Source organism: Echinops telfairi, unplaced genomic scaffold (assembly GCF_000313985.2).
Source record: "Echinops telfairi isolate 266 unplaced genomic scaffold, ASM31398v2 ScPeMD7_70;HRSCAF=299, whole genome shotgun sequence".
Lineage (NCBI taxonomy): Eukaryota > Metazoa > Chordata > Mammalia > Afrosoricida > Tenrecidae > Echinops > Echinops telfairi.
The window spans coordinates 65460976-65478223 of NW_022103968.1; the positions used below are offsets into that span (position 1 = coordinate 65460976).

A 17248-nucleotide genomic window follows, 5' to 3' on the forward strand; every position below is an offset into this window, starting at 1 on the left:
GAGGAAGATGAAGCTTTCTGCTCCGGTAAAGATCTGTAGCCTTGGAAACCGCCCTCTGCGCTGTCCTACGGGCTGCTGTGAGTCAGGGTTGACTCGACGGCAGTGAGTTTGAGTTTTTGTAATTCTTGGGTCATGCTCATCAGTCTTTTGTTTTACTACCAGATCTAGTCAAAAGCTTTGTTGGAAAGTTGACTAGATATTATGCAACTAAATTCATAAAAGGGTTATTTAAACATAACCAGAAAGTCAACAATTTGAAGCCATTCCAAGAAAGAAGGGCTTTCTATTCCCATACAGAGTTACAGTCTTGGACCGTCACTGGGGCACCGTTCCCCTGTCCTACAGGCTCACCGTGAGTTGGAATTGACACAGTGGCAGTGAGTAAATCTCACATGTGGAGACAAAGCAGATTCCTGTAGTGATGGTTAAATAATTCTGCCAGGTACATTCGCCTGTTTGTGGTTCCAAGAGCCTGGTGGTGCTGCAATTAAGCCTGCTGCTCCATGGGATTAAGATGTGGCAGTCTGCTTCCATTAAGGATTATGGCCTCCGAAAACCAAGAGGCAGTTCCAGTCTGTCCTATAGGTTCACTCTGAGTCAGAATTAATGCGACAGCGTTGGGTCATAGGGCTGTGGTTTGGGTGGCCTGTTTGCTAGTGGACAGCGGAAGGAGAGGTTGAGAAAGATGGAAGAAACCGTCTTCTAGGGAGGAGGCGGAGAGGTGCCAGTGACCTCAGGGGGAACACGCGGGGCTCTGGAGCGGCAAGGTCAGACCACGCATGCTTAAATTCTAACATTAGAGCAGCTAAGGTGAACTCCCTGCATGAAATGCCTTACGTCTTCAGAGCGCCCCCGGGCTGAGGAGTGAAGGAGAAAAGATCAGTTTATGCAGAATGTAGGATTGTGTGATGATAGTAAGAGAGGAAACAAATTTAGAATTTATGCACTCCCTCCCTTTTTTTCTCTATTTTTTGTTCCATATTTTACTTGTGATTTTTCTTATTTTCTAATGAAAGGTAAATAATCATAATAAGCTCTCTCCCCCTTAAGGGAGTAGCTGTTACTTGTTCTCATACAGGTTGGTCAGGCTTCCTCCAGAAAGTGTCAATTAGCATGAGAGTGGAAAGACAGGGGCTCTGACTTAGTCGTTTAACTGTAGACTTAGGCCCCCAGCTATGGCTGCTGTCCAATATGTTACAAAACCTAGGGCCAGGACAAGAATGGCATCGATTGCAAATAGTAACTTTTGGCAAAGTGGGGAAACCAAGCACATGATCTTCACCAGCCAATAATGAGTAACATCTTCTTTTGACACATAGATGAGTCTCTGTCAAGCAGCAAGCAGTCATCAGCCAAATGTGAATGGTCTCTTGGTCCATGGGATGCCGCTGCAACCGAGAAATCTCTCCCTAATGGACAAGCTCCTGTAAGGAAAAAAATATTTTATTAGCTGAGCCCTAGTGGTGCAGTGGTTAGGTGCTTGGCTGCTAACTCGAAGATTGGTGGTTCCAACCTACCAGCCACTCTGGGAAGAACGTTATCGCCAAATGCCTCCATAAAGATTTACAGCCTCGGGAACTCTGTGGCAGTTCTACTCTGCTCTGCAGCGTCTCTGTGAATCAGAGTTAGCTTGACAGCATTGGTTCTTATAGTTTAAGTAGACCATTAAGAAATAAATGGAAGTCAAGGTCGGTCAGTCAGTGTGTATGTGTTGAGCCGCAGAGAAGGTTGGGAAGACAAAGATCTAAGAGGCGTGGTCTCCACTTCAGGGAACTGATAAAGCAGTGGGAAAGCAAGGATACACCCACAGGCATCAGGAATTGTAACCATATAGGGCATTTGATGAGTGAATGTCAAGTGCATGGTGTCCAGGATGAATGTAATGGGAGCCATACACTCGGGAAGCTTTTGGAGGCAAAATAGAGACTTAAAAAAAAAAATCGTATGATTAACTGGGAGTTAATACATAGAACATTCAACAGTTAAGCAGAATGGTACAATTGCCACCACAATCAGTTTCCAAACATTTTTATTCTTCCTGGATTCCTTGACATCGTCTCCCTTTTACTACCCCCCACCACAAGACACCCCCCCCCCCACAAAAAAAAAAAGCCTTCCTTATTCTACTTGGCTTTCTCTATAGGGTCATCAGGCCTGGGGTTCATATACCAAAACATAGGAAAACATATAAGACAACTTCATGAGGGTGACCAACATGCATCAGAGACAAATCAACAAAGTTTTAACTGTTCCAAGTCAAATGTATGCCTGATCTGTACTCCTCCCCAATGCACTGTTTAGTAACCACTCCTCCCATCTCTCGACTGTGGACAGAGGGCGTTCACTGGAGGCATAAAAGAGACTTTTAACTTGTGTTTGGATGATAGGGATTTTGATTAGCAGAGAACAGTCTTGCCTTTCTAGATGGGAGGAGTAGTGTGGGACTATGTTTGGAGATAAGAAAATACTAAACATTAGAGGAAGCAGATTGTTTTTGCTACAGTAAGAAAGCCAGGCATGTGTCAGAACTTTAGTGCTACTAAAGATCATTGGCAATCTTACAGAATTAAAATAGGCCATGATGTGATTTGTGGAACAGGAGAGATAATGAGACCAAAGAAAGTTGGGACCAGATTGTGGAGGTATTTGAATACCAGATTAATAATTTCTGGAGATGTACAAATGTGCTTTATACAATTGATGTATGTATGGATTATGATGAGTTGTATGAGCCCCCAATAAAATGACTTTAAAAAAAAAGAATTTCTGGAGATTTGAGCAATTGGAAATAAGTGAGAAAGGAAGCAAGGTTTTATTTTAGACTCTCTTTTTGTAAATTATAGTAAAATTTGTATCTAGTGCAATGTAGATTTTAAGTTTGTAACTTGATAAATTTGATCAATGTGTATACCCCACGTCGCCATCTCCCTAATGAAGATGCAGAACATTTTCATCACTAGAGAAAGCGCTCGTGCACCTTCCAGCTCCTCCTTTGGCGATGATTACTCTGCTGTGTATCGTCATGGGTTAAATGGGTTCTGTGTCTGGCTAATTTTGCTCAATATTTTTCAAATCCAAATGTAACAGTGGTCCAGGCTCTTTGTTTGCCACGTGGCATTCCATTGCAAGAATAGACCACAATACGTTTATTCATTATCCTATTAATGGGCACTTGGATTATTTTCAGGTTAGGGTTAATATGAATGAAGACACCATAAATATTGCTACATACATCTTGTTTACCTGGATTATGGTCTTATTTATTTTAGGTCAGGAGCCCTAGTGGTGCAGTAGTTAGTGTTATGCTGCCAACCACAGCATCTGCAGTTTGAATCTCCCAGCTACTCCATGGTTGAAAGATGAAGCTTTCTACTCCCCTAAAGAGTTACAGTCTCAGAAATCCACAGGGCCAGTTCTACCCTAACCTGGAGGGTCACTATGAGTCAGATTTAACTCCATGGCAAGTAGTTTATGTTTTTGATTCTTTTAGATCAAACCTAAAAGTAAATTGTTGAGTCATAGGATAGGTGTATGTTTACATTTATAAGAAACTGCCACATGGTTTTTCAAAGCAATTCTGTCATTTTGCATTCCCACCAGCAATGTATGAAACTTAGACGCACAAGATGTTAGTGAGTGAGAATCTATGACATGGATGGTTAGGGAAGAAGGGAAAGATCATAATATTCAAAAATTCACCCTATTTCTTATTGGGCACTCCCCCTTCAAAATCTTTCAAACACTGTTTATTTGAAACACTGGTGTATTTGGGTTTGTTTCTGCAGTCATGCCCAACAAACTGCACCCATCCCAGCATGCACCACCCAGTGACAGTGATGGCATTCTTCACACTGTGCATCCACTCTCACCTCCTATTCTGCCCCTAAGCCTTTCTTTTTGAGTTGGTGCTGCCATCAGGTTACCTCCAGTGCTAAGGGCACCAAAATGAAAGGCTGAGAAACTGACTTAAGCCCCAGGAGCAAATGGAAGAGCTGAGCTCTTACGTGCCTGCCACTTCATTGTACAAACGTGTGCCTCTTGAAGGTCATATAATTGAGTCTCACTTCCTCTCACCCACCTTAAAAATAAAAACCCAAACCTGACATTGTAGTGGTGTTAAAGACACTGGACTTCTTTGGTTTGGTATTTTGTTTGTTAATTATAGAAGAAGGTAGCTTCTCTTATTTCACAGCTGGTTATGTAAATGCAGGTGGATTGTAGTCCCACTGCCCTAAAAAGACTCTGGACCCTTTGCCTGCTTCCAGCTTTCCAAGGAACCCAGATCCAAACTCCTGCTCCTGCGGACTCCCATCACTGGGACAGCTGCTCCCAAGCAGCAATGTTCCTCCAGATGTTCCTCCAGCGTAAAAGAGTGGCGCCCGATCTGTTAAAAATCGCATCCCTAGACCGCGTGGGGGACTGAAGATTTGGCTGTGGTGGCAAGTGCTTTTCTAGACCTCCATTCCAGTTCCGCGAAAGAATGCCTTATTTTTCAGAACAGATTTTCTTGCCTGAGCTAGAATTTCTTCAGGAGACTGGGTCCTTATTGAAGGGTTTCAGTTTGGCTTTTCTCCCCCTTTTGTATAATGTAGAGTTCAAGAGTTTTATACCATTGAGGCATGTTTCCCTGTACACAGTGATGTCGATTACATTGTGGGTTTCTCATTTGGCCAATAGAGATCTTGATGACAAGCTACTTATGAGACCTGGGTCCAGTACCATCGTTTCGACCCGAAACTGGCCCAATCGAGCCTTGGAGTTTAGTACATCATCTCTGTCATACACAATGCAGTCCATCAGGAGACGAAACCCCCTACCACGTACCCTCCATCCAATTAGCACAAGTCTTTCATGCACTGGGACCCCAAGACCTGTGGAAGAACTCGTCAGAGGAACTCGAGGGTAGGTTTCAAAGCAACTTTCTGGAAACTGATAAAGTAATAAAAGTTAAATAAAAATAGGATATAAATCTATACCTAGAAACTAATCAGTAAATATTTTTATGATGCATATTGGCTTGACTCTAATACATTGGAAAATATGGGGTATGTTTTAATGGAATATGCATATTTGGTCATTTTATTGTTTTACATCAAATGTGGCTAGCATGCTAGTTATATGGGAACTTGCTCAATGAAGTTCCCAAAATACTAGTTCCCTTTATCATTGAGATTTGCTTATTCTTCTGGCAGTGAAAACTTTATAAACTTTAGTAGCTTATATACTAGAAGAAATGTATCTTAGTGATTTTTAGGAAGGAATACTAAAAGTATTCTTTTACCACCCTTCATTCACTTAGCACTCTGAGTCTATGCAAAACTATCTGGAAACTACTTCGTAAGACACTTTTTCTTCACGAGCTGGTAAATCATAAGACATAGGATAATTCGTTTCTAGAACCCATGCTCAAAGATATGAGATGACAAAGCACAATTATATTTTAAATTCCGCTTTTAAGTTAAACCTGTGTACTTCTCTCCCAACATGTTATTTTTTGATTTTTCGATTTCTTATTAAAGTTCATTCCAGTGGACTCCCCAAGAGGGGTATCCAAAGATACCAGGAATCTGTTCAGGCCACCAGTGTTCTCCCCTGCTCACAGCTCTGACACTGACAGCCATCAATACCTGCAGACTTCTAGCTTGCCTGTTCATTTCCTCCTTCTGACATCGCTTCGCCTCCCTCCCCCCCCTCAAGTTTACAAATAAGTTGCTGTTTCTGCTGGGCCCTGGAGATATTCAAATTTCACTTCCTGTCTTAGGTAATACAGGATGGATAAAGTGAATGAAGGGTGGGAAAATATTTTCAGTAAGAATCACTAAGATTTACTGTCTTAGGTATAAATGATACCCAAATATCTGAGATTTTAAAACATAGGCCACTGAAAGCTTACTGTTCATGACATTAAAATCACCAGCTTCATTTACTTGTATCTTCAATTTGCGGATATTCTTCTAACTTGATGCTCTTGTGTCTTGGTGTGTCTCTGGTGGGATTTCCAGCCCTGGGACAACTGACTCACTCTCCTCTCCCTCACCCTTGCCCCTGAGTCGAAATAACTTGCTGCCACCTATTGGCACCGCAGAGGTGGAACATCTGAGTGCTCTGGGGCCACAGAGGCAAATGGTAAGTCCCCTTCACATTCCCTTCCCATGTGCTTGTTATAAAACCCATGGCAGTAATTGTGCAGAATTTGAGCTCTGGCCAGATTGATTCTGGATTTTGACCCAAGTACAAGCTAAGCTTTGGTTTATGACAGTTGAGCTTGGTTGCTTTAGGACATGCACTGGTCCTCCTACAGTTTAAACAGTTTCTGTCCATTTTAATTCCTCTGCAGAAAGCTCACAGTGAATCCAGTCGAGCTCGAAGCGCTGTGGTGGACGAGCTGAACCATCAGCAGCCCCAGGAGAGGCTCCTCTTACCAGACTTTTTCTCCAGGCCCAACACAACTCAGTCCTTTCTGGTAGAGTGGCATACTTCCTCTATGGTGTTAATAGCTGCAAAAGGGAACGGGAATTTTTTTTTTTTTTTGGTCTGCCAGATTCTTAAGACCTTAGATAATGACCTAATGATTTCCAAGAATAAAAATTGAGTTTCTGATAAAAGTAGTGTTGTAGACACAGTTTGCTAAAATTGTAATTGGCCCCTGCAACTCACTGAAGTACTAGGAATTCTCTTCTTTTGGGGGGTAAGATGTCTTATGGGTGAATTACATCATTTTGACTATCCAAATTTTAAATTGCTTAAACTTTATCATTCATACATTCCAATGTGTTTCACATTAGCACAACTCAGCTCTCTAGCCCTTCTAATAGGGAAGTTATAGCAAACGTGGGATCAGATTATGGTAGGGGCTGGGAGGTGGTGAGAGAGGTCTTCCCTGTTCTTCAGTCACGGTTGGAGCATTGAGGTTCCCGCACTGGTTACCGTGCACGTGCTAGCCCTTTACTCGGAAACAGTAGAAAAGACCTGCTCGGGAAATACAGGGTCAGGTACTGACTTTGGCTGAAGGCCAAGAGCTAAACCTTATAGCAGCAGTTCTCAACCTGTAGGTCACAACCCCTTTGGGGGTCAAACGACCCTTTCACAGGGGTCACTCAATTCCTAACAGTAACAAAATTACAGTTATGAAGTAGTAAAAAAAATAATTTTATGGGTGAGTGGCCACAACAGGAGGAACTGTATTAAAGGTCATGGCATAAGGAAGGTTGAGAATCACTGCCTTATAGCATCTGTTTTGTGGCAACCACACTTAGTGCCAGGAATCAGGATCCGACATGCCATCCTGCAAGTGTCTGAGATGGTGGGTTTCTGGTCAGCTTACCCATACTCACCACCCTTAGACCACACCAGCTAAACACCTTCACAGAGGATCTTTCCGGACGAGGAGTGCGGGCATAATGAATGGGATTCTCAAGAGGAATGATCTAGGGAGAGAGACACCTAAAGCAAGGGCCGGGGGAAGGGTGGGTATTCCTGCTGTTGCTTCCCTGTAGAATGTTATTTTTTCATGTTTTATAGTAACAAGTAAAAGTTGCACCCTTTCCCCTACTTTGCTGTCTTACAAAGGGAGTTATTCAAAGTAATTAATGATGGCTATAATTCAGAGGAAGATTTGAGTCCTACGCCTGTCACTGCCACACTAGCACTTTGCTCCTTGGCACGATTCCCTGGCCATTCGTTTATAATCATGCTTGCTTTCATAGTGTTTTGGGAAATAGCCACACTTGTGTTGTTGGACACAGGCGTCATCACTAATGTACTGTCGGTGGCTGCCTTTATGCCAGAGCAGAAGTTGTTAGGCCCACAATGCCTACAGCCGGAATAATCTATGGGCTTTCCAGGCTAATTCTTAAATCTCTGGGTACCAGTACTTTGACAGGGAACAGCGATTTCTTTCTTTTTTCAGGGGGGAGGGGATTTAATTCTAAAAACCCCAGCAGGATAATGCTTTAAAGCTTTTTTTGCGGGGGAGGGGCTATCTATGTATTTTAATAATTTGGTCATTGTTTTTAAATTCCTTGAGGTAACTTTGGAATGCTTGTTTCATAAAGGGGTGGAATGTAGCTGACATCTGAAATGAGGCACCATCCTGAGTGCTCCAATGTTGCTGAAAGGGCCAGTTCTGTTATTTGAATCATTAGGCAATTGAGAAGCTAAGACCTTTAGAATGTAACTGCAGTATTAAACCACGTGGATTATTTTAAGTGCTATGATTTTTATATTCATAACGTTATAGAATTTATTTTGCAAGTCAAGAAGTGGCTGTGTAGGGCGGCTCCGGCTCGGCGACTCTGCTCTGAAGTCGCTGGTTGCAGCAGCCGACTCGGCCGCAGCTTGCCAGATGCTTTTCTTCCCTGTTGTCGGACTCGTTTTACCTTTGGGAGGAGTCACTTTGTGAATGTCCCGTCTTTTCTTTCAGCCGGACACACAGTACCGTCACTCGTGTGCCACTGAATATCCTCATCAGGCCCGTCCTGGCAGGGGACCTGCTGGTAAAGCTGCTTGGATATGCCAACATCCTGTCTTTGTCTCATTTTCCTCTGTGCTTATTTTCCTTGATTTCCTCACATTTGGTTTTCCTACCGTTTCCCTGAAAATAAGACCTACTTAATTTTGCCTCTCACTGAAATATAAGCCGCCCCGCCCCCCAGCTACCGTGACTCTGGATCTTAGCTGCGGGCGCTGCAGCGCAGCTTCCTGTTGGCCACAGAGGAGACAGGAAGTGCGAGGTCTCTTAATAAAACAGTAAATGTCACCGTATTCTTCATGGAAAAATAAGACATCCCCTGAAAATAAGGCCTAGCGCATTTTGGGGAGCAAAAATTAATATCAGACACTGTCTTTTTCTTAGGGAAACGGTACATCTTTATAAGCCATTTCAAACTAATTCTGGAAGACAGGTATAACTAATAGTGATCTACTGCTTGGAGCCAGAAAATCCCAAATTTTTCTATCTCGTAGCATAATATAAAGCCTGTTTTTAAAACCTAGGGGGTGGGGTGGGGGAAATCAAACCATAGGTCATTTTCATAATATCCAGAACATGTCATGGCTTTTATTATGTAGGCAACACAGATTAAATTTAAGAAGAAAAATTCTAGTCGGTCAAGATCTGCTCAGACCCTGATCTCTCATGAACTCTTTTCGAGCTCTAGATTTAATCTATAGACACTTGTGAACAGAGGAGGGGAAGGAGCTAATTTAGGAATGGCTTAATTCCTTCTAGAATGGCCTTCTGACTGCCTCAAGGTCATTCTCATCATGCCAACGGTGAGATTTAGAAGTACTGGTCAGATGAACTGCAAGTGCAGGAACCATCTTTGTAGTCCATGTGACATTCAGTTCAGTTCTTAGAAGCACTATTGGTCGGTTTCTCACGGCACTCTCAGGAAAGCAATGTTGCCTCCAAGCCAGGTTAGTGCATTCAGCCTTTAGTGGGCAGGTGTGGCATTTATTAACTGATACTAAATGAAACTGTCATCTTGGTCTTTTTTAATTAGTGGGCTTGCTTCTCGAACTGTGTTTTAATATTGAAGTTTTTACATGACAAAGCATTTTCTATTGCCTTGGTTACTATATTACTACTTTATTCCTGTCTCCAAAATTAAAATCCAAATGTTAAAAAGCCCTTAAATAACCTTTTGAGATTACTGAATCTAAAATGTTTACTAATGTGATTTCATCTTGGTCTGACAGGTCCACACTTACATGGGTCTACAAAATCTCAAAGCAGAGGTGGACCAGTCTCTAGAACCAGGCAGGGACCATAAGGCAAATGAGAAGAACGTGGTGTCCGGCTGCAGGGAACACGTCTGAAGATGGAACGAACCAGTGTTATCATCTGCCCATGGTAACAGGCAGAGCTTGTAGAAGAAAATTTTGAAACCATGAAGTTAATTTTGGTTAACTGAGGAACTGTAACAGAATTATCTGCCAAAGATTACACGGGTAATTGTTTCTATTTCCAGTTACTCTCTTTCAGTATACGGAAATATTCATGCCCAAAGAACAATGAGTAATTATGCCCAAAGCATACCTCAGGCTGTTAATAGTGATCAATTCAACTATTGTAGAATTTTTTGAATATGTATACACACAAAAATCCAGCAAATAACTGACTTGATTTCGGAACACTTCTGCTTACATTAATTTCTGAAGCAATATATTTCATATTTGACACACCTTGGTCAAACACTTGAACAATTCAGCAAATAGATGTCATTTCTAAACTTTTCTCTTTAGATGTCTATTCCCAGAGGCAGATAAGCATGGACAAGGGGGCAGGGTGAGTAACCAAAGACATGATGAACATCAGCATAAGTATTTTCAGATAGGATAGCGCAACCTCACATGGCCTGCCTGATACCAGGTTATGCTTATTCCTACTTAAAATAACTTACTGGTTCTATATTTTCCAAATCTTAAATTCATTGTGTCAAATTTCCTACTGCAGGAAAGTCTATTAAAAAATATTTTGTAGACTCTTGCTATTTTATTAAGCCACCAAGATGTAATTCCTTGAAAAATTAACAAATCCTGGCAATTAGTCCGGTATAAATATATCCTACAATAAATGGCTTCTGATGTTAGGGAGACAGCAGCAGTCAAGAGCTTTAGCATTCTTCAGATGTTACCATAGACCTTTTCTTGAGGGTGCTCATGAACGCAGCAGTGATTGTCACTATAGCTTAAATTTACATATTTCATTTCACTGGACACTAATCTTGATTATCATACCAGTTTTAGATCTTACTATATCTTCAGCATGAACAAGTCGAGTGATCACAAACCTGGATATCTTTAAAATTTTACTATGTTCTTATGCTGTCATATGAAAAGAGATGTTTCAAACAACTGGCATTAGATTATATTTTTAATACTATTACAGTAACTTTTAAACCTTTTTGTAATTAGAAACTGACAATGTGTCCTGTGTTTTCTTAGCTAAATTATGACAAAGCTTTGGTATTCAGCCTGTTTTAGGCATATGGTTCAAATAGATTAGTCTATGGAGTTTCCGATTTTAAGTAGGGTAATTCCTAAAAATATATATATTTAAAACTATGTTCCTGAGTTCCAGTATTTATTTTTTTAATCATTTTACTGGGGGCTCGTACAACTCAACACAAACCATACATCCATCCATTGTGTTAAGCACATTTGTTGCCTTCATCATTCTCAAAACATTTGCTTTCTACTTGAGCCCTTGGCTTCAGCTTTCCCCCCACTCCCCCTAAAAATATTTTTATATATTTTAATGAATACATAGCAACTCATATGTAAGTGAAAATTTGCACAGTTGTCACAAACCAACAACAAACTGCTGGATCAACATGGCTTGCCTTTCAAAGTTTAAGAGTCAGAGGGTTTTCTAAGATATCATTTACTCCAATTCCCTAAGCTTTGGATGAGGAGGAAACTAGTGTGCAAGGGCATTCAGCCGTTAGAGGCAAGACCACAACTCAAGCCTCTTGGCACTACACTACTGGTGGGACTGCTCTTCCATGTCTCTAACCTACACACCATTTATGATTTTTCTAGGTCATGCTTTTTCAGAACCCCCAAAATGTCAGTTTTTACTTGCCTCACAAAAATACTTGAAGGACTCTGAACACCTGTTTCTCCTATACATCAATAATAGAGTTTAGAACCTGGGTGAATAAAACAAAAAAGGAGAGCTGGTTCATTGCAAAGCACACTGGAAGGTTTTTCAAAGGTCAGCAAGTGTTTAAAGGAAGACATCTTGCTGGGTACTTGTTCTAGCAGACAGGTACATCACTGAATATTCTACAGCTTGCTCCAGTATGACAAAATGACAATCACTAATAACAGTATAGACAGTTCCATTTACTGAGGATCCATGGAAACAAGTGCTGTTAGGAAATACTCTGCCCTCCCCTCCCCCTACAACCACCACCACTCAATTCCTGATGGGAGGACGACTCCAGGAAATGCATCAGGTGGCTTCCAGGAAATACTAAGAGCAGGTTGAGAGGTTCTGCTCGGTTTACGTAGATCTGAACAATTGAGGCTGGAAAAGACATGTTTTTTCAGGTTGACGGGTGTCTTCAAATCTTGACCACACCTGTCTGCAAGTGTGGTTAGATTCTATGGACTTTCGAGGACAGATATCCCACTATTTCTTTTCTTTCTTGAGGGGCATCTTTTTCCCTCTTCCTTTGGAAGGATTGCAATATTTTGCTTCCATCTGAGCCAGGAAATCATCCATTTCCTTTTGCCGATCCTTTTGTCTGCTCTGTTTGGAAAGATTAAACACAAGCTCTCAAACACAATAGAGTGGTTGCATGGGGCTGGGGTGCGGGGAGAATGGGAAGATGATTACTAATGGGTAGAAGGTTTATTTTGGGGGTTGATAAAAATCTTCCAAAACTGGTGGCAATGGCTGTACAACTCTGAGAAAATATAAAATCCACAATGAATTATAAATTACCTTTAACAGGGTGAATATAGTATAGGAATCTATCTTTAAAAAACAGAAAAGAAAAACTTGAACATTACCATCTGCTCTGAAGAAAATAGGTACAATGGGAATCAGAACATGAAAGCGGTAGCAGCCTTCCCAGACAGAATGCCAAGTTCACCTGGATGGCTGCTCTCAAGTCCGTCTCTTCATCAAGCCCCAGCTCCTTCCTGCTCCTCTCTGCTTCTTTAGCCTCCTCCTGCGCCTGAAACCGAAACCAGTGAAATCCAAGGCATCCTAGCAAGTACTAAGACCAAACTTTCCCCAAAGAAAAGGCTATAAGAGCAAAAAAACCCCTCCAATAAAAAGAAAACCTTATAAATATGCATTAAAAGGCAGCACTGAAGATAAACAAGCGGCCATCTAGCCGAGAAGCAAAGTCCACATGGAAGAAACACCAGCCTGTGTGATCACGAGGGGTTGATGGGATCAGTTATCAGGCATCAAAGAACAAAAAAATCTTATCATTGTGAATGGTGGACTGTGGTGTGGGGACCCACTGTAGGCAAATGGACATCCCTTTACAGAAGGGTCCCAGAGGAGACGAGTCAGTCAGGGTGCAGTATATCAAAGATGAAACATACAACTTTCCTCTAGTTCTTTAATGCTTCCCCTCCCCCTCTATCATGATCCCAATTCTACCTTACAAATCTGGCTTTACCCGAGGATGTACACTGGTACACATAAGAACTGGACAGATAAACCCTCAGGACCAATAATGAGAGTAGAAATACCCGGAGGTTAAGGGGAAGGTGGGGTAGAAAGGGGGAACCGATTGCAAGGATCTACATGTAACCCCCTCCCTGGGGTATGGACAACAAAAAAGTGGGTGAAGGGAGACCGGACAGTGTAAGACGACAAAATTTATAAATTATCAAGGGAGGGGAAAAATGAGCTGATACCAAGGGCTCAAGTAGAAAAATGTTCTGACGATGATGGCAACAAATGTACCAATGTGCTTGACACAATGGACGTGTGTGTGGATTGTGATAAGAGTTGTACGAGCAGCCCAAAAAGGATTTTTAAAATAAATAAAAGGCAGCACTGTTGAGAGCACGCAGTAAGACTAATTTCTGCTTGCTAAGAAGTCCATGAGGATTTCAGTATCATGAAACACCTTGGGCTACAAAGGTCACTTCACCTAAGATGCCCTCAGAAGTGTGGTCAGCATACAAACACTTCAGACTCCTCCTCTGCACACTGTTCACATGTGTGATTGGTGGCAGCCTTCTGAGCAACCCTGGTTTGAAAAAGACCTGGTTTCTCCCAGGTTGTCAGGAGAAACAAGTTACAAGCTCAGTTTCAACATTACTCGATTTCAAGGAGCCCTTGTAGTGCAGTGGGTTAGGCTCCGAACTGCGAGGTTAGCACTACTTAAAAGAGAAAGACGAGGCTGTCTACTCAGAGATTACTTGTTTTGGAATCCCTACAGAACAGACCTACTCTGTCTTACAGGGTAGCCAGGGGTCAGAAATCACTCAACTGCAATGAATAGGAGGATTACTTGATTTCACAGTAATACTTTTTTATTTTAATAAATTTTCCTTGGGTAATTGTTTAAAAAAAAGGAGTTCCATCAGAACATCCTGGGCAAGGCCCATAAGTCTGCCTTCTCATTTCTTAAGGGTAATAACCACAAGATATCCCAACCACCTGTGAGTTTTCTTCAGTAGCAATCAATACTATTGACACTGGGAATGATGATGTATTAGAACTTTGTTATCCCAATAAAGACACGCGGTGTCCACCTTTTACTTGCAAAGTCTGTCTTAAATCTTTGCATCTCAACCACCCGACCAACCCCAACTTCTCAAACCTCCTAGAGAGGGAAGTCAGGCCTGTTTCCCTTCAAACTAGAGGCAAGTTTCTGAAGCTCACATCGTATGAGGCATACAGCTGGTTCAGTTTTCACCTGAGAAAACACTATCAACATAAAATAAACCATCAGATTAAGTCTAAGCAGATATAGCTTCTGAGCCAAAACTGATGATATACATTCCACTCACCCCACAAACCTCCAATAGAGATGACAAGACTTTTATATAGGCAAGTCTGACAGCACTCAAAACTTTCACCCCACCCACAAAATGTCAGTATTATTTCACATATACCTTGAATCTAAATGCTTCAGACCCATACTCAAGCTCATAAAATGAGGTTACGCACTAAAGATCCAAAACCCTAAACTGCTCCCCATGCTATTATTTCCCAGAGCAGATGGAAGGAATGACGACTGCAGTAATGGTGCCAGGCACTATTTCCCAAGACCACAGTCATAAACCTGTTACCCAGAATCCACTCCCTCCCTTAACTCCCATCAGTCTTTTCTCACAAGGTGATCAGAAAAACAAAGGGTAAGTCAAAGCATTGCTACAAAATCACAGAAACCTTTTAAAAAAGCATCAAAATGTAAAGCTCCATCCATCCAGCAGGGAAGCAAATAAGCCCACATGGAAGAAACACACCAGCCTGTGTGATCATGGAGTGTCCATGGGATCAGCTATCAAAAGATGCAAAACAAGTATATGGATGAGAATGAGGGGAGTTGGAGTGGAGACTCAAGTCCATCTGTGGACCAGAGGATATCCCCCACAGAAGGGTTCTAAGGAAGGGACGAGTCAACCAAGGTGCAGTATAACACCGGCAAAACACACATATTTCCTGAATACTCCCCACCCCCACCCCCACCCACCAGGCCCCAGTACTACCTTGCAAATCTGGCTAGACCAGAGAACATGCATTGGTACAGGTAAGAGCTCTCGACACATGGAATTCAAGACTGATAACCCCCTCAGGAACAGTAGTGGGCACAGTGACATCATGAGGGTATGGGGACTCATCACAAGGTGGATATATAGCCCGCTGCCCCTCCCCCCAGGGAATAACAAATGTGGGTGAAGGGAAACAACAGACAGTGTAAGATACATAATAGTAACAATTGATCAATCCACCTGTGGGGGGGAGAGGAAAAAAGGAGCTTATACCAAGGGCTGAAATATAAAATGTTTTGGAAATGATGGCACCATATGTACAAATATGCCTGATACATGGGATGTTACAAGAGCTGTAAGAGCCGCTAAAACTGGTTTTTTTTTTTTAATGTGAAGCTACTGTTTCCTGGTCTGCCCTCCCTCTAGGTTTGCCTATTCCTGAAGGTGGTGTTTCCATGTCTCACCTCCCACGAAGAGCTTTGTGCTCTTCAGCTGACACCGTGGGTCATGTTCTGTTGCAGCAGTGAGGTTAAGGAACACAGTGAAGTCTGCAGGGACAGGGATGGTTGGGGTAAGGCTTGAAGGGCAGCTCTTGCGACCACCCTTGAAGAATGACCACATGCACTGTCACAATTGGAAAAAATTCTTCAGCACAGCATTCCTGGCCTTTGCCTCACTAATAAAAGGCTCCATTTCCTTACAGCTGCTCCATTATAAGCCTCCATGATCATCCTGTGTCCTTTGAGAAGCTTATCAGTATTTCCCTTTGGGAGTCCCAAAAAACAATCACCATTACCTTCTGAGCTGACCTCTCAGCCCTGACTTTATCGGGCCCACTAGATCCCTTAGGAAGCTACTATTTTGGACCTTTGGGGGGAAGACTTCCTAATAGACTAAGATTGTTACTGAGAAAACTTGTCTTGTAGGGACCCCCCCTCTGATCAAGGAGACATGAAACCATTTCACCTTCTCCCCAATCTAGCCTATGGACCTGGACTTGCCTACTTACCTCCTGAGAGATGCTTTACTAGATTCAGAAGAACCAGCTCACAGGAAGGCCATTTCAGTGCCACTTCAAAATGATGCAGTAAAATCTTAAGCACAACATAGTAGGGGGAAAATACAGATGGTACGCTCATTTTGTTAGATGAAAACACTGTGCAAGGTTCCTTGATGGTGCAGTAGTTAAGTGCTTAACTACTAACTGAAAGGTAAGCGGTTTGAGTCCACCAGCTGCTCCATAGGAACAAAGACCTGGTTGGGGACCAGCTCCAATAAAGATTACAGAGCTAAGGGGCCCTGGCAGTGCTGTGGGTTAGGCACTGGGCTGCTACCAGAAGGTTTGGCAGTTCAAAACCATCAGCCACTCTGCAGGAGAAGTAAGGCTAGTCTGCTTCCAGAAAGAGTTACAGTTCCAGAAACCCTGTCACCATGAGTCGAGATCTACACATTAACAGGTTTTTGCTTTGGTGTACATATAGGCAATTCCCAAATTAGGAAAAGTTCTGCTCTTCCGTTTTTATGTCAAATGTTTACCTAAGTGGAAACAGTTAGGTGGGATTTTTATCAAGTCAGTTTAGTATTTGTCTTAGTATACCATGTACCCTATATAGCATCGCTACTAGGGTTCCAGGCCATACACACATGGGTTTATTCCAAACAAAATATATTCAACTATGTCTTTGCAGTCAGTGGATGGCTGCAAACAAGTTCTCTGAGAAATACAATGTTTTAATCTTCTTAGGGTGCCTGCCTGAGGTCAGGGCCGATATCAACTTTTTAACAAAACTTTATAAGTCTATGAAAACACTGCTCTTAGATAAATCAAGCCTTTTATGTCAGAGACTTTAAAGATGAACTTTCAATGCTGACAGGATCAAGTTAGAAGGTTATTGAAACTGGGGGAATTTCTAAAGGCTTATCTTGATTTTTCTCAATAGAGCACAGGACAATCAAGGGAACCTATTAGGAAGATGTATTCAGAACATTGAAAATTGCATTAATGAAAAATGGCCCCAAAAATTGCACTGAGGAATCATCCCCAACCCCCCCC

General features: G+C 42.0%; 2 protein-coding genes across 2 annotated transcripts in view; one reads left to right on the forward strand and one right to left on the reverse strand.

Moving 5' to 3' along the window:
- Positions 1-11067, forward strand: part of FAM149B1 (family with sequence similarity 149 member B1) — a 44724-nt gene extending 33657 nt beyond the window's left edge. The window contains exons 8-14 of the mRNA XM_045291695.1: positions 346-352; positions 1320-1426; positions 4678-4902; positions 6003-6126; positions 6338-6463; positions 8423-8495; positions 9700-11067. Of these exons, the coding sequence (XP_045147630.1) occupies positions 346-352; positions 1320-1426; positions 4678-4902; positions 6003-6126; positions 6338-6463; positions 8423-8495; positions 9700-9773 (736 nt within the window). The 3' untranslated portion in view covers positions 9774-11067. The remainder of the gene's footprint in view (positions 1-345; positions 353-1319; positions 1427-4677; positions 4903-6002; positions 6127-6337; positions 6464-8422; positions 8496-9699) is intronic.
- A 762-nt stretch (positions 11068-11829) lies between these two features.
- The window catches only part of DNAJC9 (DnaJ heat shock protein family (Hsp40) member C9), a gene marked incomplete at its 5' end in the record, with an annotated part of 7004 nt that continues 1585 nt past the window's right edge, over positions 11830-17248 (reverse strand). The window contains 2 exons of the mRNA XM_045291696.1: positions 11830-12259; positions 12606-12689. Of these exons, the coding sequence (XP_045147631.1) occupies positions 12140-12259; positions 12606-12689 (204 nt within the window). The remainder of the gene's footprint in view (positions 12260-12605; positions 12690-17248) is intronic.